Source organism: Mastomys coucha, unplaced genomic scaffold (genome assembly GCF_008632895.1).
Source record: "Mastomys coucha isolate ucsf_1 unplaced genomic scaffold, UCSF_Mcou_1 pScaffold7, whole genome shotgun sequence".
Taxonomy (NCBI): Eukaryota; Metazoa; Chordata; class Mammalia; order Rodentia; family Muridae; genus Mastomys; species Mastomys coucha.
In genome coordinates, this window is record NW_022196913.1 from 73,663,442 (window position 1) to 73,691,264 (window position 27,823).

Below are 27,823 nucleotides of genomic sequence, written 5' to 3' on the forward strand. Positions count from 1 at the left end.
GTCCCCATGTCTCCCATGTTCTGGTTGGCCCTGCATGTCCTCCCAGGGCACAGGTGTTTTGTCATGAGGGCATCTCAGAAGTCACTCTCCATTCTGCAGGGCAGCCACACTTGCTCATTCTGGTAAGAGAAGATGGGTGCATACTTTAGTTAAATCCTCATTTCTTGAGTGCCGTCATGCCATCTTACACAAATAGGGAATAGCAGAGAACTTTAATTTCGTTTTGACAGGGAATTTCTGAAGACACTGATAATGTCTTTGAAGTTTGAATCTGAAATGTCTCTTATAGGCTTGTGTTTTGAACATCCAATTCCCAGCTTGTGGCACTATTTAGAAGGCTCTGGGATCTTTAAGAAGCTTGGCTTGGCTGGAAGAAATAGGTTACTGGAGATAGGTCTCTAAAAGTTTACTTGCTGCTAGTTCTGGGCCACCCTCTCTTCTTTCTTGCTTATTGTCAAGTGAGCAGCACCATTACATTTCCACAGCCAGGGAGGACCTGCCCCACCATCATATCTTCCACTGTGCTCAACTAAAACTTGTGAAGCATCAACCAAATCAACCTTTTCTCTTAGGTTGTCTCTACCATAGGCTGGATGACACCAACTAGAAAGGTAACTAATGTGTGTGTGAATATTCATATCTGTGAGTGCTGTGCTCCAGAGGCGAGAGGTGAACATTAGGTATCCTTTTCAATTTTGGGGAGGCAGGATACCACACTGACCCTGGAGCTCATTGGCTGATAGATTGAACTCAGGTCTTCATGTTTATGTGACAAGAATTTTTATTGGTTGGGCCATCTCTCAGCCACTAAAGTCCTAAGACTATATTCATATCCATATTGTATTCTTAGAGTCAAAGCAAATGCCACCATTTTCTTCTCAAGTCTAGTCCAAACTCTTAAATGTACACCAGATCCAGCCACTGAAGGCCAACGGAGGGGCCCTCCCCATGTCACCGGTGGAGGGGCCCTCCCCATGTCACCGGCACATGCAGAGTCTGTTTGCTGAGGTTTTCTCCTATGTCCTGCTGTTTCAGAGACCATGTTGATCTATATATTCATTTTCTAGGTCACTGCAACAACTTGTCATATGCTTGGTGGCTTGAAGCAACAGAAATAAATATATTTCCTTCTTGAGATATAAATCCAAACCAAGGGTTAAGAGGTCAGTGCTCCCTGTGAAGGGAGAGTCATCCTTGATCTTCTCCAGGTTCCCATGGCTCCATGAATTCTCTGTTGTGATTTCAAGACCCTCATTTCTACCTCCATTTTCAAGTGACTAAGTCTGGATTTCCCCTTCTTCTATCTTTTTAAAGGATACCTATTATCTTTAGAGGCCACCCAAGAAAACCAGGTTGATGTCCCTCTAAGAACCTTAATTGTTAAGGCCAGGGAGATTCCTCAGTGGCTCAACTCTTGTTGCACACATGTGAGAATGAGAGCTCAGAACTTCAGGTCACTTGTAAGTCCTGGGGTGCAATTTGGTAATTTTAGAACTTGGGGAATCTCCACAGCAAACGGCATAGCCAGATTAGCTCTGCTGACGAGTCCTGGATTCTAGTGATAGACCCTGTCTCAATAATAAGATAGAGGGCAATCAAGGAAGACTCCTGCCATCAACCAGGGCCTTCCATATACATGTGTGCACCTGAATAAACATGTGCACACCTGAACACACATGTGAACTCAAACGCAAATACATTGGGAGAGAGAATCTTTCCCTGCCTCTTCCCTTTTCCCTCTTGCTCAGGCCCCGCTCACTCCGGCCCATAGGATTTCTATTTGTTTCTCATTACACATGGTTGTGAGCCACCACATGGCTGCTGGGATTTGAACTTGTGACCTCTGGAAGAACAGTCAGTGCTCTTAACTGCTGAGCCATTTCACCAGCTCCAAGAGAGAGAGAGAGAATCTTAATAACTATTGCAAAGAACCTTTTCCCAAATAAGGGCTGTATGCATGAGTTTTAGAATTGCAGAGAGACCATTTTGTCTGACTAACGCAGCCCCACCCCTATTCCTCTGAGCATCACCTAATTTACAGTAAACTTTTACTCCATGTGTCTCCCATGTTATTTGTTCAAGTGCCCCGAGAGACACTTTTTCCATGTGACTGTGGCAGCAGTAGTAAAAATATGGTAAGAGTAATAGTCTTGGTTCAAATCTAAGTGGTGCTACTCGACAGCTGAATAATACCGACCAAGTCAGTCAATCTCTGTGCAGAGCTAGGACACAGTAGGGCATTTATAAGACTTAATTTAAGGACTAACTTACTCTAGCTGTTCTGTAAGTACAGGAGCGGCCTTCTCACAACCCCAGAAGGAAGATTTTTATGGCGTCCTTAAATTTATGGTCTAGATGTCACTTTCATCTTACTTGATACTATGCTCTGTGTGTGGTTTTCTAATATGTAAAGAATAAAGAAGACCCCCCTGCTGCATAAATTTGTTAGGATAAAATGAGCCACTCAAAGCAAATATGAAGCACATAGTGCCAGGCACATAGTGTGGGCTCAGTAAGTAATACTTGTTATTTCTGGGACTAGATAGTAAGCCCCCAAGATGCTGGTCTTCATGTCTCATTCATTTTATATTCCTAAGGACCATAAGATGTCAAGACTTGGAGGCAAGCAAGATCTCCTCTGGTAGATGAATGGATAAATTGTGGTACCTTATACAGTACCAGGCAGAAATAGCAAGCTGAGAGAGGAGATGGAAGGAGGATGAATTTTAAGAGATGAAGGTAGCCAGGCTCTGAAGGTCACAGTGTATGAGCAAAACTGTATGAGGTTCCAGAAACAGGAAAAAGACCAGAGGTTAAGCAGGGAGGAGAGTTGGAAGAGAACAGAAAATTTAGAGTGTTTTTGATATGATACTGTAATGGTGGATGAGTGTCTTTAGACCTTTAATCAAATCACAAAATTCATGCCTCCAAGAGTACTGCCTTAATTATGGTTTCCATTGCTGTGATGAAACACCATGACTATAGCCACTTGGGGAGGAAAGGGTTTATTTTGTTATACTTCCACATCACAGTCCTTCACTGAAGGAAGTCAGGCAGGACCTGAAGCAGAAGCCATGAAGGGATGCTGCTTCCTGGCTTCCTCTCCCTGCCTTGCTCAGCTTCTTAGCCTACTTTCCTCTCTGTCTCTGTCTCTGTCTCTGTCTCTGTCTCTGTCTCTGTCTCTGTTTCTGTCTCTCTCTCTCTCTCTCTTATCCCTGGCAGCCATGAAACTCAATTTGAACACTAGGGTGGCCTCAAATTCACAGAGATCTCCCTGCTTCTGCAGGTCCTGCATGCCCAGCCCCAGCCTCTTATAGCACCGAGGACCACCACCCCTTGGTGGCACCACCCACAAAGGTTTGGGCCCTTCTTCATTAATCACTAATCAAGAAGATGCTCCACAGGCTTATCTACAGGCCAGTCTTATGGAGGAATTTTTCAATTGTGGTTCCAACCTCACCGATAACTCTAACTTGTAGCAAGCTGACAAAAACCCCCAAAACCAAACAACAACAACAGCAACAATAATAGACCCCAAAACAAAACAAAAAACTCAACAACAACAAGAAGCCCCCAAACCAGAACAGGTACCCTAGTGGAGATGAGGGACAAGGCATGATAAAGATCTATCAGTGTAAGTTCATTGATAAAGGAGAGGCTTTGCAAGCATGGGGACTTGGATTATATCATAAATCTCTGTACCTTCTGTTCAATGTTCCAAGAAGCAAAGTCAAAACTGCTCTAAACAACCACTAAACTGAATACTAAAATAGTAGGCAATCAATGTTGACCTAGTGACCTCATGAGTATTTGCCAATTTGAGACACGCAGTATTTGGGTGAGTGGTATTCTAAGGTTTGAGCGTCTAAATAGGCACTCTTAAGCGGGCTCATTTCCTTGTAGGCACATTGTGTTCAGAAGGCTTAAGTGAGGCCTCTGGACAGAGAGTGGAGAGCTCAAACTGCAGAAAATGTCTGAGGCTGTTTTAAAATTAGAACCACGGAAAGGAAGGTTCTGGAAGTGGGATACATATGTGCTGGAAGCACTGCCTCACGTCTGCATGACAGCAGCTCAAATGTGTGAAGTGGCTTTGGTCCACACGAGCTGCTCCAACAGGAACAGGCCAGCTCTGTGTCCATTATGGACTTGCCAGAACCCTTGGAAGGAGATTCTTTCCTGGAACATGGAGACTATCTTGCATCTTGCCTGGGAGTCTGTGAACTTTCTAGTAATGGCTTGCTCATCTGGGTGCATCTTGAAGAATCATTTATTTGCTATGGGTTTGATATTTCTCTTTTATGCTGTGGTTAGGGACTCAGTAACTCTCAGTAAGGACCCAAATTGAAAGAGTTTTCCTAGTTTGGCCATAGCTCCTGTAACTGATTTGTTCTCCTGGCACAGGACAGTGTGTTGGGTGGTACCCTCAGGCTGGTAGGAAAGGTGGCAGGCACAAGAACTCCTGGGTGGGAAGGCTCTTCCTTCTATTTACCACAATTGCTAAAGCACTATTTTAAAGCACTGTGTTCAAAAGCCCCAAACTGGTCTATATTTGAAACTGTGTATGTGTGGATTATTTTATTTTTTTTCTAGATGGCTTAACAAGAGCCAGACTGTTGATGAGTCTAATGATTAGAAGCCATCTCAGAATTCCTCACACAACCATGTTAGGTTCAGTTTTGAGTTCTTAGCATTACAAAATGTGTGGTGTTTATCTAGCAATCTTACTGAAAGACTATGAAATCATAAAGGACATGGAGGGAAGATAAATGTGTGCTAAGAAATGAGAGAATTCAGGCTCAAATGCTTCATATTCTATGATCCCAGTTATATGTCATTATAAAAGGGCACAACTTTGACAGTAAAAAGACTGGATTGGGGGGAAGGAAGAACTGACAGGTGCCAGACACATACGTTAGGTTTGTAGTTGCTGTTCACAGACGGCCCTAGTAACAAGCCTCAGAGTTTGCATAAAGTGAACTGGTATATTTCTATCCTTTCTATCACTATCAAATTGGCATCGCAAAGGCAGCCTTCAAAGTGGCAGAGCATGTATCATCAGCATTCATGGTGTGCTGTGTGCCTGGGGACCAGAGTGGCCTCAGGAGCTTGGCTTGACATTTCCCTTCATTTCAGCCATGTCCACCATCACACCGGCTTTCTTTGGAGCCAAATTTAGATGCTGTCACATCACTCTTGAGTAGCAATGAAATTGTCCTTGTCTACACAATCTGCCTCTTTTCTTTCTTTTTCCACTACAGAACAGGAACTCCAGAGCTGCAAATGGGACACGTGTATGTTATTGTTGTTGTTGTTGTGTGTGTGTGTGTGTTTGTGAAGAATACATTCTGAATCTTTGCTTGAAAAAGATAACTCATTTTATTAGTTTTCAAGGGATTTTGGAAATGAAAAGGGATTTTGTAGCATAGGGTAAGCAAGCATTTAAACTAAGCTGTCAGACATGAGAGATCTGTGCGTTAGTCTACCGCACTTATCAGCGCAGTGCATGAGGCTGGAGAAGTTCTTCCAGCATGTTTAGTGGTGTCTGTAAAAGAACAACTGCTTTTTGAAGAGACAAAGTTGGACTCTGAGAATAAACTCAAAACAAATCTATTTATTTCTTATGTAAGCAAAATTATCTTAATGTAAATATCAAGTATCTGATTTGTCACAAACCATGAAGTGTCAATGTTTTCTTTTTTAGCTATCCAGTGCCCAAGAAACAAGAAAAATAAGTTGCGTAGCAAAGTGAAAAGAGTTTGGACCAGAGCTTAGCAAACTACGACATGGATTGGTTACTATTTTTGGATTTGTTAATAACTGCTGATGTACATTCATTATTATTTGCTTACATATTGTCCATGGCTACATTTATGCTATTATGGAACAGCTGAGTAGTGGGGGACAGATACCATATGGACAACACAAACCCCCAAATATTTACTTTGTAAGTCTTTACTAAAAAAGCTTGCCAGTCCTTGGTGTAGACAAATAGTCAGATGAGCCAAATGTTGGCCAGGGGTTCCCAGCTTACAATGCCAGAAGGAACGGGTTGGCTTTGGTTGTCAGGCACTAAGTACTAAAGAGAAAGACAAAGAAAACACCCTATAAGCCAGTAGACTAACACTTCTATTCACCTTGGTTTGGTGTGACTTATTCAGTAAAACTAGGTCTGAATACATTATATATGTATTCCTGACTTCAAAAGCATCCCTGTAGTACATAAATGACTTTCTTTTCTCAAAACCTTTAATGCAAATGTTGGAGGGTACAAACAAACTGTTGTTAAGCTTCTATCTGTAAAATTCTACAGTGCTCAGAACTGGGTGCTATAGCTATGAATATGGCTCTATAGTTCAAGTAAAACCCTTTTCCCAGTTTTTGAAACCAATGTCAAGATATACTAGAAACCTGTAGTTTAAGGCACTGGATACATAACTTAGCTGAGTCTCACAGCCAACATGGCTGCACCCATTCAGTAAAATGTTGTTAGTTATATGACTAGCATCTAGATCAATGGATACTTTTCAAGGCGGAGGGATTGCTGACAGCTATCCAGAGTTCAGAAACTATACATGGGCGTTGGGATATTCGTTTGGTCAGGAGTTCAGGTTATAATAAAAAAAGTTAAAAGACTGAAATAGTTCAGGTTAGTATTTCATTAGCTCTGGGTTTAGCACCATGCACAAACACAATTCTTCAGTGGCACTGGACTAGCATGGTTTGAGCGACCCGAGGCTTGCTTCAAAATGTCATTAAGGATGGGCCTTCTTCCTCCTCCTCCTCCTCCTCCTCCTCCTCCTCCTTCTCCTCCTTCTTGGAGGGTTACAATAAATTTGTCCCCTCTTCTCATTGTTTAAATATTAGGTCCAGCACAAGGAGAAATCATTATACAGATTCTGCCTGAAACCTATGTTAGACATGGCAGGTAGTCACAGACAGATATGCGACACAGGCCACCTATGCTCAGGTTTGACCTCATGGCTATGTTCTCTGGCCAGATTCAAGGAGCTGAAACCCACTTCTCTAACTCTGATTTTCCTTTTCTAGAAAAAGTAGTGAAGTTTAGAGGACTCAGGGGGAGAAAGAGTGTACAGTATGAATATCCTAAGAAACTAAATGTCATTTTGAAACTTGTATCAGAAGTTAAGATGTAGAAACCCACTGATAAACTATAGGATCTGTAACAATTTAAGGCATATGACAAAATTTTTCTTGCGTTTCAATGTAAATATAAGAGGATCATAAAGCTGGAGAAAATGCTACCAGTCTAGAGTTTTAGCTATTTTAACACTTTATGAATTTGTCTTACTTACACAGAGACTGTGATAATATATGTATTGTTTGAATTTTAGTACATATGCCACAAAGGTGAGCACAGTCATGTCATAAATGCTCCCATTTTTTTAGGTTTAAAAACTGCCACTAGCAGATCTTAGGGTTTTTAGCAGATGCCATCAGAGAATACCACTGTAAACTCAATTTTGTAATGAGGCCCTTTTATTTTCAAAGGAAGATTTTAACAGAATTGGCTGAGATGGTGACTTGCCATACAACAGGGAAAAAGGTGTGATTTCCTTAAGAGAGGTTTATAGAAGGCGCCCGAGAACAAGCACATCGAATCTTCCTTTAAAAGACTAAGGTTGTAGCATGAGAGGGTGTTTTTGAAGCCAACAAGCAGATTCTGCAAGCCACATGGAGAAGCAACCTCTGCCTTCTATGGCCAGATCTCGAGTGCACATTTTTGTGTGACATTTTTGCTCCTGCAGCCAGGCTCTCATTAAGATACAGCTAGATGATCGCTAGGGAGAGATGCAGGGTGTGGGGAGCACTCGCAGTTACATTCCATGAAAGCATTAGACTGTTAGAGATTAGGAAGGCCCTGATTGTCCACAGTGGGGGAGAGAAGTGAATCGAATGCATGCACATGTCAGCGTGAAATAGCTGCTGACACAGAATGAACATGTGCAATCCTTTAAAAGGTGGTGTTGAATAGCAGGCCAACAGCCATCCCTCTTGGCAACCTAGGCTTCTTTCTTCTCTCCACGTTGGCCCCTTGTTGAGTCACCTCCATCAGGCAAGGTTCCATAGGATAAGCCATTTGAATCTGGCTGTATTTTGTCCAACATTTGTTTCCCTGTGGAGATAATAATCATAAAAGACCTTTTGAGCTCTTAAAGATAAAAATGTTCTAATAATTTCTCTTCAGTTCTGGCCACATTTTATGCCTCTAAAAGAATATTATGTGCTTATCCTTTCAATGAAAAAGATAAAAAATGTCAAGGAAGAAAGGCCCACAAAAATCCCATAGCACCTGTCATGTGGTCCCATGCCATCATAGCACCTGTCATGTGGTCCCATGCCATCATAGCACCTGTCATGTGGTCCCATGCCATCATAGCACCTGTCATGTGGTCCCATGACATCATAGCACCTGTCATGTGGTCCCATGACATCGTAGCACCTGTCACGTGGTCCCATGCCATCATAGCACCTGTCACATGGTCCCATGCTCATCCGCATGATGTCTGCCCACCCTGTACTGGGCACAGCACAGGTTGGAACAATCAGGAGAGCCATATAACTTAGTCACTCATCTTCAGACATTGGTGTTTTTTCTTTCCCCATGCCCACCCAACAGCACAGGAAAACATTATGGACCAGGAGCTTTAAATGCCATTGCTGGTCCTATACACGAGGCTTTGTGAAGTGGAAAATAGTTTAAAACCAAACAAAAAATCATTTTATTTTCCAGCATTTTTATTTCTTCCCCCTACCCCAAAAGCAGTTTTAAGCAAGCTTAAAACTTGTTACAAATGTTTGTTCTGTCACTGTGTGTTGATGAGGTAACACTCATGGCAAAGAATAGCAAACACGGCCTCCATTCATCAATCTTATAGAAATGATTCTTGTTTTAAAAGCACGATGCTAACAGAATGGTGGGCAGAACTATCTTCTATTACACAGCCACTTGTAGATGCCCTCGACTCCCCGCAGAGCTGGGGCTGAGTGGCTGGGTGGTGTTGGAACAGGAAGCTTAGGCTGACTTTGCTTCTGTTGTGTACTTTACACACCCAAGATGAGTTGTTTCTCAGTGGAAATGAGCACTGGGAAGATGATACCCATTGACCCAGTCTGCAAGAACAGTTGCCTGAGCCTTCCTCGGGAGGGATGCTCAGTCCCTGGACTTCCTATCAAAGGGTCTGTAGGAGTTGGGCATCTGCCATTCCCCATGCATCCATGTCCACTGACACTTTAAGGAAACCCAATGAAGAGATCTACCAGGTGATCCACACCAAAGAAGCCTGGTCATTTCTTCAACAGTTGCCTAGATAGGCTGCCAACACTACATCTCCCAGAGCTTTATCACTAAACTTCTTGAGGTAAAAATCATGTTTTTATGTTAACACCCAAAATAATGCTGCCAATGATTAATTTCTTTCTGTTTTTGGTGTTGGCTAATTACTCTTTTTTTAAAACTAGATATTTTCTTTATTTACATTTCAAATGTCTTCCCCTTTCCAGGTCTCACCTTTGGAAAGCCCCTATCCATCTCCCCTCCCCCTGCCTCTATGAGGGTGGTCCTCTACCCACCCACCCACTCCTATATTCCACTCCCTGGCACACTGGGTCATCAAATAATCTCAGGCCCAAGGGCCTCTACTCTCATTGATGTCCAATAAGGCCATCCTCTGCCACATATGTGGCCGGAGCCATGGGTCCCTCTATGTGTACTCTTTGGTTGGTGGTCCAATCCCTGGGAACTCCAGGGATCTGACTAGTTGACACTGTTACTCCTCACATGGGGCTGCAAACCTCCCCAGCTCCTTCAGTCCCTTCTCCAACTCCTCCATCTGGGACCCTGTGCTCAGTCCAATGGTTGGCTATGAGCATCGGCCTCTATATTTGTCTGGCTCTGGCAGAGCCTCTCAGGAGACAGCCATATCAGACTTCCCTCAGTGAGCACTTCCCAGCATTCACAATAGCATCCGGGTTTGGTGACTGTATATGGGATGGATCTCCAGGTGTGATAGTCTCTAGATGGTTTTTCTTTCAGTCTCAACAATGATTAATTTTTAAGGATACCTTTTTTTGTATTTAAAAATGTACATGTATTTGTGTGTGTATGTACGCATGCATAGAGGTGAGAATACTGAGGGAAGTTGGTTATCTCTTTCTACCATGTGTATCCCAGGGAACAAACTCATGTCATCAGGCTTGGTGGCAGGCACTTTTACCCACTGAGCCATCTCAGGCCCAAGGATAATCTAGTATACATTAGAGAAAAAATACAAATCTTTTTCTTACCAGGAATGCTCCCAAAGTCAACAAAAGACTGTTGTAGATGTTCCTTTTCTCTATTTCTTGTCACTAAAAATACTCCAAGGAATGACAGAAAGCACCTGTAAGAAACACATTAATAAAGGACACAGGAATACTGAAACAGCTCGTGATATTAAATAGTTGAGCTCTAACTTCCACATGATGACATAAATTCCACCAGTTTTGTATATACCATTTCTTATGGTAAACTGCTTCAAACTAGTTGTAATTCTTGCAGCCAGAAATAGTTATACCCAGAACCAAGAGCTGGGCAGTTCCCAATAACTCTCTACCCCAGGTTTTCACCATCTGGAGGCTAATTCAGGCTCTAAACCCTTTGGGTAGACATTAGGTCTCGTTTTCTATCCATGCATGCCCAGACCCATTACTGGCATGCAATATGAGTGCAAAACAAGCTATTCTTTAATTTTCTAAGAAATCTCATTGTCCTTGGCCATAAGAGCAGTCATAGTTTCCAGACCCCAGAAGTTTGGCCGCGCCCAGATGTCTTATGAAATTGAATTTTTAAGATAGATGGTTTCCTATGTTGAAAATAGACTAGACTCCAGTTTGCATAACAATGGTCATGCTGAATAGCAGATCGAGAAGCAGCTAAGCATTAATGGGTGTACTTGGAGCCAATGGAAGCAGCTATTGATTGGCAGTACATCATTGAGGTTTAGCTTTGTTTGCCAGCAATGTTAGCAGTGATATCCACCAAGTCTCTAGAAGAGGCCTAAATGGATGCTTTAAGACAGAAAGGGCAGGTACCAACCCAAAGCTATTGAATCCTAAACTAGGGATCTACCACAGGCTTGGCCTTTTATTTTGGGTGAACCAAAAGGTATCCATGTTTCTCAAATAGAGATGTAACCTAAGATTGCCAAGGGAGCGGTGGGCCTGATATAGTACTAGAAGGCTATGGAATAACTGCACAGATCCATGGATTGGGAGAGGTGGGCCTGATATAGTACTAGAAGGCTATGGAATAACTGCATAGATCCATGGATTTATCATGATTTTGGCTGGAACTGAAAATCCTCAATGTTTCAAATTCCCACAGGGATACAGAGCTCCCAAGCCAAGGGCACAGTTGTGCAGCGTGGTAAGTTGAAAACTATGTTTCTTCTAGTATGCTCCAGTTTTCTATACTTCAGCTATAGAAATATTTTCAGCTATAGCTATATTTTCTATACTTAGCTATACAAAGCTAATAGGCCTTCACATACCTTACCTCTGAGACATGTACTCACCCAAAAAGATATATAAATACAGTGAGAAAAGCAGCACCAAGGAATTCCTGGTAAAATATGATACCTATATAAAAGATCAGAGGTCAAAGTTAATTTTAGGGCAAGGGAATTTATAATAGCAACACATAATTTTTAAAAAATATTGTCCATACTTTTTATGTGTGCTTTCCCTAAAATGCACATTCAGTATTTTAATCTAAAGACTCTATATGATATTTTTACATTTTAAGTTACTCAAAAGTTAAGTTACATGGGCTTATAGGCTTAATATAATCATCAGTGTTATAAAATCTACGTATTTTTGTAAGGAGAGATTTCATTTTTGTTTATGCATGTATTTGTGTGTGCATGCATAGACACATGTGTGCACATGCATCTCTGTGTGTGTAGAGGCCAGAGCACAAGCTCAGGCTCTTTTCTCATGAACTGTCTACCACCTTGGTTTTATGTTCTTATGAACTGTCTACCACCTTGGTTTTATGGATAGGCTCTCTCATTTGGCTAGGCTGGCTAGCTAGTGAGCTCTGGGATCACAGACAGCTCGCATGGGAAGCACTTTACTGCCTGAGCTGTATTACCACAACTGTAAACAGAAATGCCTTTTCCAGTCCAGGTTTTCTCTGTGGAACTTGCAAGAGAGCAAATCTCCAGTGAGTGTTTCCTATCAGGAGTTAGTAAACTTGCCCTGAGAGTCTGAGTGGATCAGGAGACCACTGGCATGGCAGCTCTCCCCCAGGCTGCAGGCCCTGCTCCCTGTGGCTGTGCCCTGTGTTCTGTAAGCCTGGCCAGAGGCCCCAATGGGCACTAGAAAAATCTCTGGCAACTTGGTGTTGCCCTAGCTCCATTTTTCTCCATGGAGCTATTTCCTTCCTTCCTCTGCTTTTCTCCTGTAGGTCATGGGGGCGGGGGAGGGGTATCTATCAGGTGCTTTGATGAGCTTCTCTTCTCTATTAGTCCCAACGATTCCTTCATTTAAAGTCCCGAACACTGTGCAGAACTTTTATTAAGTAGAAAATCTTTAAATCATGGATAATTTAAACTAGCTGTATGCATGCAGGAGGGGTGTTAGTTTTGCTAGTTGGGCAGAGAAAACTTGCTGTCTTTTAAGGGGTGCTGCTGGGACATCATGGTGAGCAGGGTGAGCCCTGCTCTTAGGAGAGGCTGGCCAGTCTCAGCATGGTCTCTCCACTTACAGAATGAGCCGCCACACCGTTCTGCTGGATAGTTTCACACGGATGAGTATTTCCCAAGCACTCCCTGTCCTGTACCGGACCTCTCTGTAGTCATGTTAAGGTTTTTGTTAATCTAGGCCAATGCACCCTAATGTTAATTTCTCTACGGGCTTGTAAGCTGTACCTCTACTCTTCAATCAAGCAGTACTGAGCATCTTGGTGCACACCTCCCCCAGGGTTATGAAACTTTTGTGTCATCAGAATGGGTTTCTGGAAGTAGAACTTCTGTTTTAGAGAGCAGAGACTTTTTATTTTTATTTTAAAACTACATTAGAATATACATATTGTAACATTTGCCATCCTATCTGATGACTCTTTCATTTTAAAAGCTTGAAGCTATATTTTGATCAAACATTTCAATTCTTTCTATCTCTGGTAATCACCATGTTTTTCTTTCTGTTTCTTTGAATTTGACTCAAGTAGATGAGCTCACTATTTTTCTTTCTGTGATTGGCTTGATTCTCTTAGTAAAGTAATGTCCTCTTGTTTCATCAACACTAGGGCAAGTGGCAGAGTCTTTTTCCTTTTCAGGGGTGAGTAGTATTCTATCATATGCACTCATCACACATTTTCTGTCCACTTGTCTGTCAATGGATCCTGGGATTGCTTTTCTCTTTTGGCTACTATGATCAATGCTACAAATTTTTGTTCATTTTGGGGGTACATGCACAGGGGTAGAACTGCTGGGCTGTACAATAATTTACAAAATTTTTAATAACTGTATACTGTATATCGTTATATATTTTCATTTATACCATTTACCAATGGTGCAGGACTAATGTCTTATATCCTTGCTGATACTTGGGTTTTTTTGTTTGTTTTTCATAGTGGCCACCCTAGGGTTGGAGAGATTGCTCTGCAGTTAAGAGCATTGGCTGCTCTTCTAGAGGCCCTGAGTTCAATTCCAAGCACCCAGATAGCTGCTTGCAACAGTCTATAACTGTAGTCTCATTGGATCTGATTCCTTCTTCTGGTATGTAGATGTGTATGCAGACAAACACATCAACAAATAAATCTTTGGTTGAGCATGATGGCATATTCCATTAATCTCACTACTCAGGAGGCAGAGGCAGAGGTAGAGGCAGAGAGGCAGAGAGTCAGAGAGGCAGAGAGTCAGAGAGGCAGAGAGGCAGAGAGTCAGAGAGGCAGAGGCAGAGAGGCAGAGAGTCAGAGAGGCAGAGGCAGAGAGGCAGAGGCAGAGAGTCAGAGAGTCAGAGAGTCAGAGAGGCAGAGGCAGAGAGGCAGAGAGGCAGAGAGGCAGAGAGGCAGAGAGGCAGAGAGGCAGAGGCAGGCAGATCTCTGTCAGTTTGAGGCCAACCTGGTCCACATAGTGATTTCTAGGCCAACCTGGTCTACAAAGTGATTTCTAGGCCAGCCAGGATTACACAGAAAGACACTGTCCCCCCAACAAAAACAAAAACAAACAACAACAACAAAAAAAAACAAGCCCCAAATAGCCATTATCCTAATGGAATGAAGAGGCATCTCATTTTATTTACTTGATGATTACTGACGTTGAACATTTTCAATTGTTTGTTGGCAATTATATATTTTCTTTGCAGAACCACTTAGGTTCTTTGCCCATTTTAAAAACAGATCACTTGTGGTTTTGCTGTTGACTTGTAAGAGCAGAGTAGAAACTTTTTAAAGGTCCTTGATAAATTCAATGAAATTTAGTTCTCGGAGAGTGGCCCTCCCTCCTCAGGCCCACGAGGGTGCCTGTGACCATGCAGCCTTGTCCTTGCTAGCTGCTGCAATACAGCCACACGCGTACTAACTCAGTGGGAAGGAAATTGTGTCACGGCAGCTTTAAGCTATAGCTTGTGTTGTGGGGAGGAGATGGCCAGTGGAAGGCTTTACTGCTGTTCTACATGCAACATCAGATGAACGCTATCATTTCCAGAAAGTTCCAGCACTCCTAACCGTCATTTGCTCGATGTCCTGAGCATTATATTCAGCCCTATTAGCTGAAAAACTTTCTGTTCAGGGAGCTACATTATTTTTTATATTTTTCTGTATATTGATTATTAAACTGTATGTCATGCCTGTAACTTTTTGTTTTATTTTAATTTTCAGATAATTCTAGGATGTACCAACATAAAGTATTTTCTCATTGACTGTCCCCAGAAAGCACTAGACACTAAAAAAAAGATAGATGGCTTGGGATATAATCTTTTCTTAAAGCATTTCTTCAAGGATCAATTTTTTTGGGTGGAACAAGAGGTTGTATGAATTATTTCAAGAAGCTGTTCACTAGGCTGGGCCTGGTGGTACACATCTGTGATCCCAGCACTGGGGATGCAGAGGCAGGAGGTTGACTGTATATCAGTAGCCCAATGAGAAAATGGAAAATACATCAATAAGCTACTGAGCCAGGATCTATCGTTATCAAACTTATAAATGATTTAGTTGAATCTATTGTATTTTGATTTGGACCAAATTTTAAGTTTGTATTTTGTAACATTATTATCTCTGCAATGTAAAAAGTATTCATTAAAATACAAGAGCTTTAAGAGAGGAAATAGCAAATGTGCAAGTTTGTCATGCCTTCCCTGCAGTGTAAACTAGGGCAGGGACCCCATTCTTTCACTACAGTGATGAGGGCACAGAGGAATGAGTTTAGAGAATTAGGGGGGGTTTGTCCTGGAGGCAAGACTTCAGTCACTTTGAATAGAAGGAGCTGCAAGCAGAAGACCCGAGAAAGCAGAACACAGTGAATATCTTGAACTCATAAGGAAACTCATTTGAGGTCCAATGTCATTAGAACATTTAGTGAGAGTCATCCCCAAACAGCAGTGAGCTGCCTCAGGAAGCAGAGAACACCAGGGAGCATTCACACAAAGGAGAGGAGTATGGAAGAAGTCAGATGCTGGCTGGAGACATGGTTAGGGACATGGGCTCCTAAAGCTTCCCATTCCCCTCTTTGACTCTGAGAGAATCATGTGTTTGTGGTGGGATGTAGAAAGCCAGGACTCACCTGCGATGATAGCGCTGGTTGTAAAGAAAACATGGTTGACTGGCACCACTGTGGTCATTGTGTAGAGTTCTGTGGCTTGATTCAGGAATCTATGGAAGATGGCATTTATCAAAGCTCCGGGTTAGCAGTGCTCAGCAATGGCTAACAATAACTTCAAGAAATGTATGCTCTGCAGCTACAACTACAAAGGGACAGTGTAGTGAGAGGGCACTCCAGTCAGCAGTCATAGCTTAGACACATCTGATGCATGAGATCAGATGTCAGCTTTTATGGTCTGTTTAAACCAACAACAGTAACAATGAAAAGCAATTAATCATATTCTAAGGCCACAGAAGTTTGAGCTGGAAGTGATTCAAGCTGCTGGACCAGTATCACACTGGGGTTGATTCATTAAGATAGATCCTAGAACCTGTTAAATATCATATCTGGGAACATATAGCTATCCACTAACATGCCACGTGCCAAGAAAGGAGATGGAGAAGCAAAAGAATGTTTAACATTTCAAAAGCAATCCTCAGTGCTCCAGCTGCAGAGCACATGTGGGGGCTGCAGCCACCATCAGGAACTCACGTCCTCACACTGGCTGTGCCTTGATACAGCTCCAGCAGAGACATGGGCATCACCTGGGAGGTTTCAAAATCACTGCTGTTAGGTAGGGCAAGTGACTCAATCACTCTCCAGCAAGGAGCTACAGATGTGTAGAGTAACTGAAAAAAAAAAGGGGGGTTGTGGATAAAGCTAGTGTGTGTGTGTGTGTGTGTGTGTGTGTGTGTGTGTGTGTGTGTATGTGCAGGTGTGTGTGTGTGTGTGTGTGTGCATATACTTGTCTAAACAAACCTCCTCAGGTAATTTTAATGGGAATCAAGGTAGAGGACTACACTTTCACTTTGTGATGGTGGAGAGAGTTAAATAAGATTGACAGGATGCAGTCTTCTCTTGGCTGTGTCTGCCTTTAAATTCATGAAGTGTGGTAAGATGAAAATGAGACTAATAACTAAATCCCACAGGTGCTGTTGCGGTACCACTGATTCCGAAGGCAGAAGCGGTGGAATAGCAATATTCAAGTATGATAAACATGCTCAGTCTTAGGAAATGATCCAGGACTCACAACCCACAGGACTTAGAGATTGCTGCCATCTGTAGGACCAGCCCCGCCTCCCCCATTAGCAGCTTGAGCTCTGGCTTCCTTCTGGGCACAGGGGTGATGCTTCTGCATAGCGTTTCGGGGTGAACTCTGTGGCTAACTCTTAAGAGCCTAGCAGGCAGAAGTTCAATCACAACGTGCACGTAGGGAGAGTGACTGAAACAGATGGAGATGGGGACAGGAATTAAAAAGGTTTCATGTCACCAGTATTAGGACCCAAGAGAAACATGAAACAATCATTCTGAAATCCCATGGGTATGAAGGAAACTCTGGCCAAAGATACAAAGTTCCGGGGGAAGGGTTTTCCTCCAGGCCAAACGTCTGGTTTTGTCCATCTCTAGGCAATTAATGAGCATGAGCTAAGAGATGGAGGTATGGGTTCATGCATTTCTATATTTAGAGTGAAACTGTGGATGTGGACCTGCCCCTTTGATTTATTGCTAATGACAACCTGTGTGCGATGGGTGTTAATTACAAGCAGGAGAGCATCAGGGAAGCATCAAGCACACTTAGCGGGATCGCCGCTGACTTAGACCGTAGAAGGCACAGGCGGCACTCAGTACAAGCTAATGCCTGGACGGAAGAAGAAAGCAATGCTGGGCCTGGACGAGCTGGTTGTGCTTCAGCTTGAGAGACCCATTGTATTTCAGTTCAGTTATTTTCTAAGCCAGCGAAGCCCAGGAAGTCTGAAAGGCCATGGAATTTATAGACACTGACTTACTTGACTTGGAAAACACAAGAGGCTATCATGATGACAAGCATGATGTAGAAGATGGCGTAAGTTAGTTGCATTTTACCCGTCATGGAAAGAGTGATCATGCCTGAGACAGCTTTCACAGAAATCACAGTCAATGAGGCTAGAAGATAAAAACACAATGAAATACGCATGAGACAGACACAGATATATATCTTAAGTTTACTTGCTGGAGTAACAAATGTGCCAGTTAGGGTTTCAGAACAATGTTTGTGAGGGTACAGGGACACACACACACACACACACACACACAAGAACACACATGCACACACGCACATACACACACATGCACACACACATATGCACACACACACACATGCACATACACACGCGCGCACACACACACACACACACACACACACACACACACACACACACGCACACACACGGGGTTCTGCTAGGTTTGCTACGGGACCTGGTGCCTTCTTTTCCTGGAGCAAGGTGCTCACTTCAAGCCCTGCCTGTGGAAGGATACCATGGAGACGGTCATCGGTCATCACTAGTGGGTGGGAAAGGCATAAGCAAATGAAGGCAAGCAGGAGGTCAGAGTGCTAATGCAGCCTTCAAGGGAAAGTGACAAAAGACAGGGAAAAGTTCAAAGCTAAACAGACGAGGAGACAGGACATGGAACGACTTCCTGAGTACCCTGAATTTGCTGAGGGTTATGCTGGGACATTGTCAGTAATGCTTAGGCCCTGCTCTTTTCTTTCTGAAAAAGATAATCAAGAGGACCAGGACCAGAACCGATATTCATTTCTCAAACTGAGCCATAACTATGACACCCACATAGCCACAGCTACTGATTTTCTGTGCTGAGGAGGAACTCTGGTGGGAACAGACTTTCATAGGACAATTAAGAAAGACAGATTAGGGTGTGGGCTGTCAGACCAGTGTGCATTTCTTCTCACATTTCTATAGGCATCCAGTGCTTTCTATTGGTCTCAGGTCCTTTGAAATTAAGTTGCAGATAATTTCATACTTTAGCTGAAACCCATAGAAAGTTCTCAAGTAGGGGCTGGGGAGATGGCTCGGCAGGTGAAACGCTTGCTGTGTGAACATAGGATCTGAGTGTGTACCTGTCATCACACTGCTAGGGCTGGGGTGGGGTAGACAGTGGGTCCTGGGGCTTCCTGGCCAGCCAGCCGAGCTGAAACAGTTCAAGTTCAGTGAGACTGTCTCAAAAAGGTGGAGAAGCAGTTGAGGAAGACTTTTCAAAGTCAGCCTCAGTCTGCCTAACACACTCACAGGAGCAAGGCACATGCATGAACACACACAGACACACTGCACATAAAAAAAAAAGAAAATTCACAAGTAAATTTTATATGAAATCAAACAATTATAAGCCAAAAGGTGACATGAAAGAGTACTTCTGTATTACTGTTGGCTTACATAGTCATAGTAGATCAGAATGTTTTCCTTATTTGCTTTTAAAAAGATCATATAAAATATATAAAGAATAGCTTAAAAATAGGCAAAGAACCTCCATAATTTTATTTTTCTAATTCTGAAGATAACCTATAATTGGAAGAGTACTAGGGCACACTTCCAAACTAGGCATTTTCTTTCAACTAAAAGTCATAATTATCGGAGGAGATATGAGATAAATTCTAAATGAATCGCCAATCTGAGCAGAGAGGTCTTAAAGTTCAGAGCACTCCATCTGGAAGTCTTTGCCTGATCTGTTTATAGATGTCAGATGTCATATCAGATGGATTATGACAGCATTCAGATCATAGCTGATGTACAGATTCTAAGCTTTGTAGAGATCTGTATGTCACTTGGTGGTTAAGTTTGTTGTTCATCTGTTCAGGGACTTGGAATTCCTCCTGAAACACTGAATGAAACTGCAGCCTGTGTGCCTAGAGCCTTGAGGTCTGGACAGCCAGGTCTCACAGGGTAATTAGTTAAAAAAAAATTGAACACACTATTCCATTTAGAAGAAGAGGAGGAAGAGGAGAAGGAAGGAGAGGAGGAAGAGAAGGAGGAAGAGGAGAAGGAGGAGGAGGAAGAAGAAACAAACAAAATTAAAATTCTCTAGAAAGCTGCTAAAAGCCTGCCAGCTTCTGTAATTGATCCCATTGGGAGGTATGGATAGCTGCTATTTCTGTAACTCTTCAAATTTCCTGGTGCTCAGTACTATACTTGGTTTTGCTATGGTTTTGGGGCTGGGGAGGGTTACTGATAAGAATAGGTTGAAATTCAAAATCGTGACACAGTATCAATGTAATGTACATTAGAGACCTATGTGTGCAAGGAAAGATGGCTGGGAAACATTAAGATACTATCAATTGTGATTTATGACACTGGGAGTATACTAAAATTTAAATTACAAATATCTATAAAAGTACAGATGTTTATTTAAAAGATTATAAAATGCAAACCAGCTTGGAAAGGAGAAAAAAATCAACTGTCATCTTAACACTCACCCTCAAGTCATTTCTTAACATTTGGGCACATCATTACCTTACCTTTTCCAAGGAAGAATGGATCACAACATGTGACTCATACCATTTACACCACTTAGGAGCCCATTTTCCATCACCATTAAGTATTTTCTGTGCCACGAAGTATTCTAAAGCCTTTTATTGGCTGTCAAGAATGCCTTTGTATGAGGTGTATAATTTATTTTGACAATTTCCTATTTTGGATATTTAGACCGAATCATTTTTTTCTCTTACCATTAAAATGAGGCTGCAGAGAATTTTCTTGAACATAAATCTGCCCATCATTCTGCCTATTTCTGTGGGAAATCACCTGAAGGGGACTCACTGTGTTGACAGCTGTGCGAAGGCTTCTGAATCGGCCTTGCAAACAGCCTTCTAGAGACTGGAGTCACCTGTCATCGTGCCAGTCATCACAATGTACGTTTTTATTGTTGTCTTTCTACTTTCTCTACTTTCTTAATCACCAGCCACAAACACACACTCCTTTCATTGTGCCACACATTTTCCTAGCATCCTGCTCATTCCAGTGTTTGATATCTGGCACTCAGTTTAACATTAGTTCTTTAACTCATAGGGATTCCTGGGTGACTACATACTAGATTAATACCTCCTGATCAAAGCCATCAATATTCCAGTTGTTAATTTTGCTTTGACAACTAAAGTGTGATAAAAATAAGGCAATGTTTCTGGATTCCCCAGCATTCTGATCCTTGAGAGGACTGTGCATAGAGACTTCTGATTTTATTTTAAAGAAATGAGGTCACAGATTGTCATTGACAACATTGTGCAACAGAACTCAATCCTAAACCACATCAAAATAACAAAAACCATTAGACTTATCCTGAGATTTAATTGACATTCAAAAATTGCTATGAAAATAAAATTTAAATGATCTCAACACACACACACACACACACACATGTCAGCGTTTGGCGTGATGGTTATGTTTACTGTCTTGATGTGATCATTATAACAGTGTTCAAAAATCCTAGTGCTCCCTTACCCCATAACTCTAGTTATATGGTGTAAATTTATAATTAAAGTATCTAAAATTAGGGATACTTGAGGTAGTATGGAAACCTAATATAATAGAAGCTTTCTAAAAGATATATGTATATGAAGATAATCTAAATGAAATCACCAAGTAGTGGGGGAGACAGATGTCATTTCTTGTCACCAATGAGGTTTCCAGTCCTCAGATTAGATTACATGTAATTGAGTTGCTGGTCAAAGGGGTCCCATGGGAATCCCCAAACAACCCAGGCTGTTACCAAGACTATATGTTGTTTGCTCTTTACAAGTTATGGCAAGGCCCCATTGCTGAAGACAATACCCACGCAACTTACTGAACACAGAGAAGTTGAGCTGGTGTCTGGACAGAGCTTTTGCCTCTGTGTTCTAGCATCTTTGGTACAGGAAAGTCCTCTGCACACCACCAAAAAAAGCACAGTCGCTAAGCCAGCCACCAGCTCTTTGATCTATAATGGTGTCAGCTTGTGAGACATGGTAGGGCAATGGTGGCACAAAGCTTGTGGGAGTAACTAACCAATATCTGATTTGATTTAAGGCCTATTTCAAGAGATGGAATCCATACTCAACACTGCTTGGGTAAATAAGAACCTGAGAATAGATAGGCCACGGACCTAGGGAAAAGCCAAATGCTACTGGTCTAAAATAAAGTTAGCAATAAAAATGACTCCTAAGGACATTCTACCCTATTCATGGGTCAGTGTCTTACTCAGTCATCATCAGAGAAGCTTCCTCCAGTGATTGATAGATGGGAACAAATACAGAGACCCTCAACTAGACATTATGCAGAGACTGAGAGACCTTGCACCGCTCAGCCCTAAACAAGATGTCTCTCTATCAAATCCCTCTCCTCAGGGCTCAGAGAACCCTGTGAAAGAGGAGCCAGAGAGTGTAAGATATGGGGGCTGGGGAGGGGGAGGATGGAGGACACCACAAAAGCAAGGCCCTGTAAATCAACATGGTCAACACATATACGAACTCACAAAGACTGAGGAAGCATGCAGAGGGCCGACGTTGGCCTGCACCAGGCCCTTTCCCTGTATGTTATGGCTTCTGGTTTAGTATTTTATGGGGTTCCTTGAGTGTGCCAATGAGTGGGTCTCTCTTGTGCTTACTCTTGAGCTCTTTTCCTTCTGTTTATTTTTTTCTAATTTCAATGTGTTAACTTTTGCGTTACTTTATTTTATCATTAATCCTTAGAAGTCTGTTTATTTTCTAATGAGAGACAGAAAGAGAGTGGATCTATAAGGGAGGAGGGGTGAGGAAGAACTGGGAGGAGGAGATGGAGAGGAAACCATAATTGGGATTATTATATGAGAAAAAATATTTTCAATAAAAGGAATTTTTTTTCAGAAAGTTGTGTCTCTGTGTCTGTGTGTCTGTGTGTCTGTCTCTCTCTCATCTCTGTATGTTTGTGTGTGTGTATAGAAATTATATTACCTGGTATAGGCAAAGACAGATACTCACTGGAAGCCCTCTTATTTCCTCTTCCCTTCTCTTCCTCCCTTTTCTCTCTCCTTTTCATTTCTCCTTTTCTTAAACAAAAATTTTTGAGATAGGGTCTTACATTGTTCAGGCTGGCTCAAGCTCAAGCTGAGTGTGGCCTTGAACTCCTGACTCCCCTGCCCTATATCTGAAGTATAGTGAAGACAGAACTACCCACACACTTCAGCTCTCTCTCATTCATCTCCAACTTCGCCTCATTCTGCTTTCTAGTTTTGTTAATTTTCTGTATATAGATATTTTGTATGCATGTATGTCTGTGTACCACTTACATGACCGATGCCTAATAAGACCAGAAGAATTCCCTCAAAAATGGAGTTATAGATGGTTGTGGGCCACCATGGTGCTAGGACTCCAATCCAGGTCTTCTGGAAGAGCAGCTTAGTGCTCTTAAGCCCTGGGCCATCTGTCCAGTCCTTTGTGTGCTTCGTGTGCTCCCTTGCACTTCAGGGAAGTACAGTATGTGCTATTTTTCCACTTTATACAACACTTAAAGATTTCAGATCTGCCCATGACTTTCATAACTATTTTGTTTTCTTGAGGAAGTCACTAGTGATGACTGTAGAATGCCCAGACACTAAGACATGCACAGGTGGCTTTCTTTTTCTCAGTCCCCACTTTAATGAAAAAAACTTTTGGTATTTCACTGCCCAGTTTTTTTTTGTTTGTTTGTTTGTTTGTTTGTTTTTTTTTTTTTTTTTTTTTTTTGAGACAGGGTTTCTCCATGTAGCCCTGGCTGTCCTGGAACTCACTCTGTAGACCAGGCTGGCCTCAAACTCAGAAATCCACCTGCCTCTGCCTCCCAAGTGCTGGGATTAAAGGCGTGCGCCACCACCGCCCCACTCTCCAGTTCTTTAAAGCAGGAATAAATATTAAACTTTAAGGTGCCTTTCAATATACATTGAGATAAGTATCTAATACTTTCTTTTTATTTATTCTTCTAGCTTATTGCAGTACCATTGAAAAATAGCATTGCATGCACTTAACAAAAGAAATTAAGTATTAAATAGAGAAAAACTAAGGTATTTGTTTATGCTCTACTAAATATACATTCATATGTCTATCTGTATTTCCTCCCATTTACCTCTCCCATGTATTTTTTAATGTTTGTGGTGTGTTTCCTAAGAAGAATTTTATTTGTTGTATTTGAAGATCTGCTTCCTAGGTTTATTCCTAGTCTGTTATTTTTATGTTTTCTATTTCATTAAAATTTGCCTTTATTTTAATCAACTGCTTCTTTCTTTTTTATTACAAGTTTTACTGCTTTCCTCTTTTTTTTTTTAACTACTTCTTGAGCTGGCTGTAGCTGATCTACATTTTAAAGCAATAATTTTATGTGATCACAATATCAACCGTTGGGCTTTACTATTGAGTATTTTCGCAATGATCTTGATCTCTGTGCTGCAGCTGAAGCTGTGTTTGCACTTGGTGCTTGCACTGCAGCACTGTTAATTCTTACAGGTGGAGGCTTCTATAAGTAGCTAGCTTTGTAATTATTTTCTGCTTTTTATTTTGCTGGGAATGCGATTTGTACTATTCAACTTTCTGCAATTTATCAAGGACCAATTATAGAATCTATTATAATTTGTAAACAACATCCACCAGAAGAAAGAAGGGGTTCTCAGGGATAAGGGAGATAAGGGTTCAATTATTGGACTGTCTACTTCAAGCCTTTTAAAAACATTCTTATTTCTCTTTATCTTCCATGAGCAGAGACAAGTCTCCTCCTCCCCCTCTTACCTCTCTATTAATGTAGATTTCAGAGATTTCCCCATAGCATATTAGATATGATACACCTTTTAACTAGACTTTTTTTTGAATATGGTTTCACTGTGTACTTCTGGCTGTTCTGGAACTCATTATGTACACCAAGCTGGCTTTGGACTCACTGAGATCCACCTGCCTCTGCCTCCTGAGAGCTAAGATTAAAGATGTGCACATCACACTCAGCTAAACTATATGTCATTTTATCAGAATACTCTTGCTTGCCACATTTATTATTTCCTGCCACGTTTTTAACTTAGTAAACCATGATACCTGCATTCTTCTACTCCAGGCATAAGTTACCCAGTTCTAGGTAAAGATATATGTGTACATGTTCAAAGCATTTCATATCTGCAGGCGGATCACAGAGGGAGATGGTCCTAAGGGAGATCCCTGCTTCAGTACTGAGTGCTAACCATGGTAGGTGTAGACACCCAGGAAGGAGGGGGCACTGGAAGGAAGCAGGCGTATGCGTGGCAATTTCAGTAACTCACACAGAGCTGTCTGTACCCATGCACATGGACTGAATCCAATTCAGAGCCATTTTGAAGACTAATTTGAGAGTTTCTCTAAAGCCCAATTTGAAAATCTTTCTTCTTCAAAACTTATAAAAAATGCTAAAAACACTTATGTTCAGAGTTGATATATATGATCTTAATTCTGTTAGGTTTGCTTTTAGTCTCCCTGCCTGGTAGTTTGAAAAGAAACAAATACAAGGTCCCCCATCTGTTTTTTCTGATCACCAAAACCCTTCCTGGTTGTGTTTTGTACAGGGTGTACTTGTTTCCAAAAGCAACTGTCCTAAACACAAATCCTCCACCCCCAAGGAGAGGGCTAGGGATGAGGTGGGAAGGGGAGAAGTCGGCCATCGTGGTGGCGAGGCACAGGTTGTCTGACAGTGTCAGTGCAATCAAGTCTGGGCATCTTATGGCAAAGGAGAGTTCTAAATAAAGTATTAAAAGAAAACTACTCAGAATGTGCAGGGAGCTCTCCTGTGTTGGTATAAGCATGTGAGAAAGGTCAAGAGAGGTGTGAGAAGAGGGGAAAAGGAAAACATTAAACACAGTTGTTATCTAAGCTTCAGATTCTAGTTCTGCCAGGAGATGCTGGGACAAAATGTAACCAAGGACGAAGGAGCCAGTGTTTAAGAGACTCATGCTGTTAGTCCTTATGCTTCCATTTAGCCATATTTAGGTTTAAAAATGTAAACAGGATAGATCTTGTTAAGCAAGTTCGTACCCAAACTAAATTCATTAGTTCCTTTTAATATTTTCAGTTGGCTCTCTTAAAAAAAAAAAATCTTCAAATTCTCTGGGAGAAAAAAAATACCGACAGACAAAAAACTTGAATATATTTTTAAAAGAAATAAATATGTACAAATCGAGAAGTGATGTGCAAAGTACACTTTGCGTAATTTAGACTCTCTTTTTGAGAGTCAGAGTTAGAAAACAGAAACAGTGAGAAAGGGCTAGCATGTCCACATGGTGTTTTCCTTCCATCCTCCCTCTGACATAGAACACACAGCAGGCCCTTACCAAGGAGTGCCACCAGGGTGAGCAGGATCACAATGTGCTTCATTCCTTTTCTTTTATGGAAATACAGAAGGATGCAGAAAATTAGGATTTCTAAAATCTAAAAATTAAAAAGATTAAAAAAAAAAGAGTAAATTTCTCCATATAATCTACAAGATGCCCCAAGTACAGGTTTGGATGTACCGTGGTTCTCATGAGGGTTGGGGTGGCGGAGGTTCCCAGGGCCGACTATAAATGCAGGGCAGTGTCAGGACCCTCAGTCACCCAAAGCCCTTGAATACCACCTACCCACCAGTGATGCCAAGCCCAGCTCTCTGGGCCTGGCTCCCTGCCACTCCAGTCTCATTTCTCCAACTGTTTCCTGTCCCTGTGTGTGCTGAGCCAACATGCTGTGTTAAGTTGGGCAATCCTCCTGTAGCCACGCCCCCCCTGCCCTGTGTGTGCTGAGCAGACATGCTGTGCTAAATTGGGCAATCCTCCTGTAGCCACGCCCCACTGCAGAGGCTCCCAGCTCCCTCTTCCTTTACCCTCTGCCAGCCTCCTTGCATGGCTGCAGTCGTCTTCCATTTTGTCTGACTATCCTTACCTTTCCAAACCTCTACCATTTGGGGCAGCTGTGGTGGTTTGAACAGGAATGGCCCCCTAGGTTAGTGTGTTTGAATGCCATAGAGTGTAGTGGCCTTGTTAGAGGGGGAGTATCACTTTGGAGGCAGGATTGGGGTCTTCTACACTGAAGCCAGGCCTAGTGTGGCACACAGTCTCCTTCTGCTGCCTGTGGATTGGGACTGTAAAATTTTCAGCACCTTTCTCCAGCATCATGTCTGCCTGAGTGCCACCATGGATTAAACCTCTGAAACTGTAAGCTAGCTCTATTTAAATGTTTTCTTTTATAACACTTTCCATGGTCATGTTGCCTCTTCACAGCAATAAAGCCCCACTAAAAGAGCAGCCCAGAGGAACTTATTTACCTCTAAAGAACATGCAGAAAAATGGGTAGAAATCATATTATGTTAAGAGAAATAAGTAAATCAGACTCAAGGAAAAACAAAAGAAAAGAAACAAATATGTATGAGATTCATCTAAATTGATTCAGAGAGTGAAAATATAAATTATATCCAGCCATTTTTTTTTCTTTTTTTTTTTTTCTTTTTTGCTTAGGTTTCTTGTGGCTTTCTATCCTTTGTAGATTAAAAACCACATTTCTCCCGGGTGACAATGTTTAGCTTACATATGGGCCATTCTGTGCCAACAATCATGGCCCCTGTTCTTTCCTGCTCTTCCTTGCTCTCTCCCCATTCCCTCTTCCAACACTCCCTCTAGTTCTTTGCTATTCTCACACAGCTCTGTGCTTTGCCCAGAATGTTGCACACAAGGGCTGAATTTCTGATCTTTGGGATCCCACCTCCAAGCACGTTGAGTAATGCGGCCCAGCCAGGGGCCCAGGTTCTAAACACTCAGAATATCTGTTTACATTGTGGCATTGGCACTGGGGTTTTACAGCTATGGTTAAGGCTATGGGCCTGAACTGGGAGGTGACCCTGGATGATTCGAGAAGAAGCCCTGACTGGGCAAGCCTGAGCCAAGCACTGCTGAGGACCTGCAGGAGCTGGGAAGTGACAGCTTCCTTGCTGGAGGCCCTGGCAAGTAATGTGGCAATACATTTCTATTGTTTAAAGCTGCTGAGTATGTGGCAAATTATCATGGAATTCATAGAAAACTGATTCAGGTTTTGATTCCTGAAATCCTCTCCCGGGAATCGTCTTCAAGATAAATTTGGTTTCAGAATTTTGTTTCATTTCTTTTTTCTTTTATTTTCTTTCCTCTCATTCTCTGTCCTTTCTCCTCTCCCTCCTGCCTGTTTTTTGAGACGA

General features: G+C 42.0%; 1 protein-coding gene across 1 annotated transcript in view; it reads right to left on the bottom strand.

The window, feature by feature from the left end:
* Positions 1–7,479: 7,479 nt before the first annotated feature.
* Positions 7,480–27,823, bottom strand: part of Nipal2 (NIPA like domain containing 2) — a 99,646-nt gene continuing 79,302 nt past the window's right edge. The window contains exons 6-11 of the mRNA XM_031358225.1: positions 25,956–26,052; positions 17,648–17,783; positions 15,783–15,871; positions 11,574–11,637; positions 10,306–10,400; positions 7,480–8,134 (exon numbers count right to left, since the gene is read on the bottom strand). Of these exons, the coding sequence (XP_031214085.1) occupies positions 8,022–8,134; positions 10,306–10,400; positions 11,574–11,637; positions 15,783–15,871; positions 17,648–17,783; positions 25,956–26,052 (594 nt within the window). The 3' untranslated portion in view covers positions 7,480–8,021. The remainder of the gene's footprint in view (positions 8,135–10,305; positions 10,401–11,573; positions 11,638–15,782; positions 15,872–17,647; positions 17,784–25,955; positions 26,053–27,823) is intronic.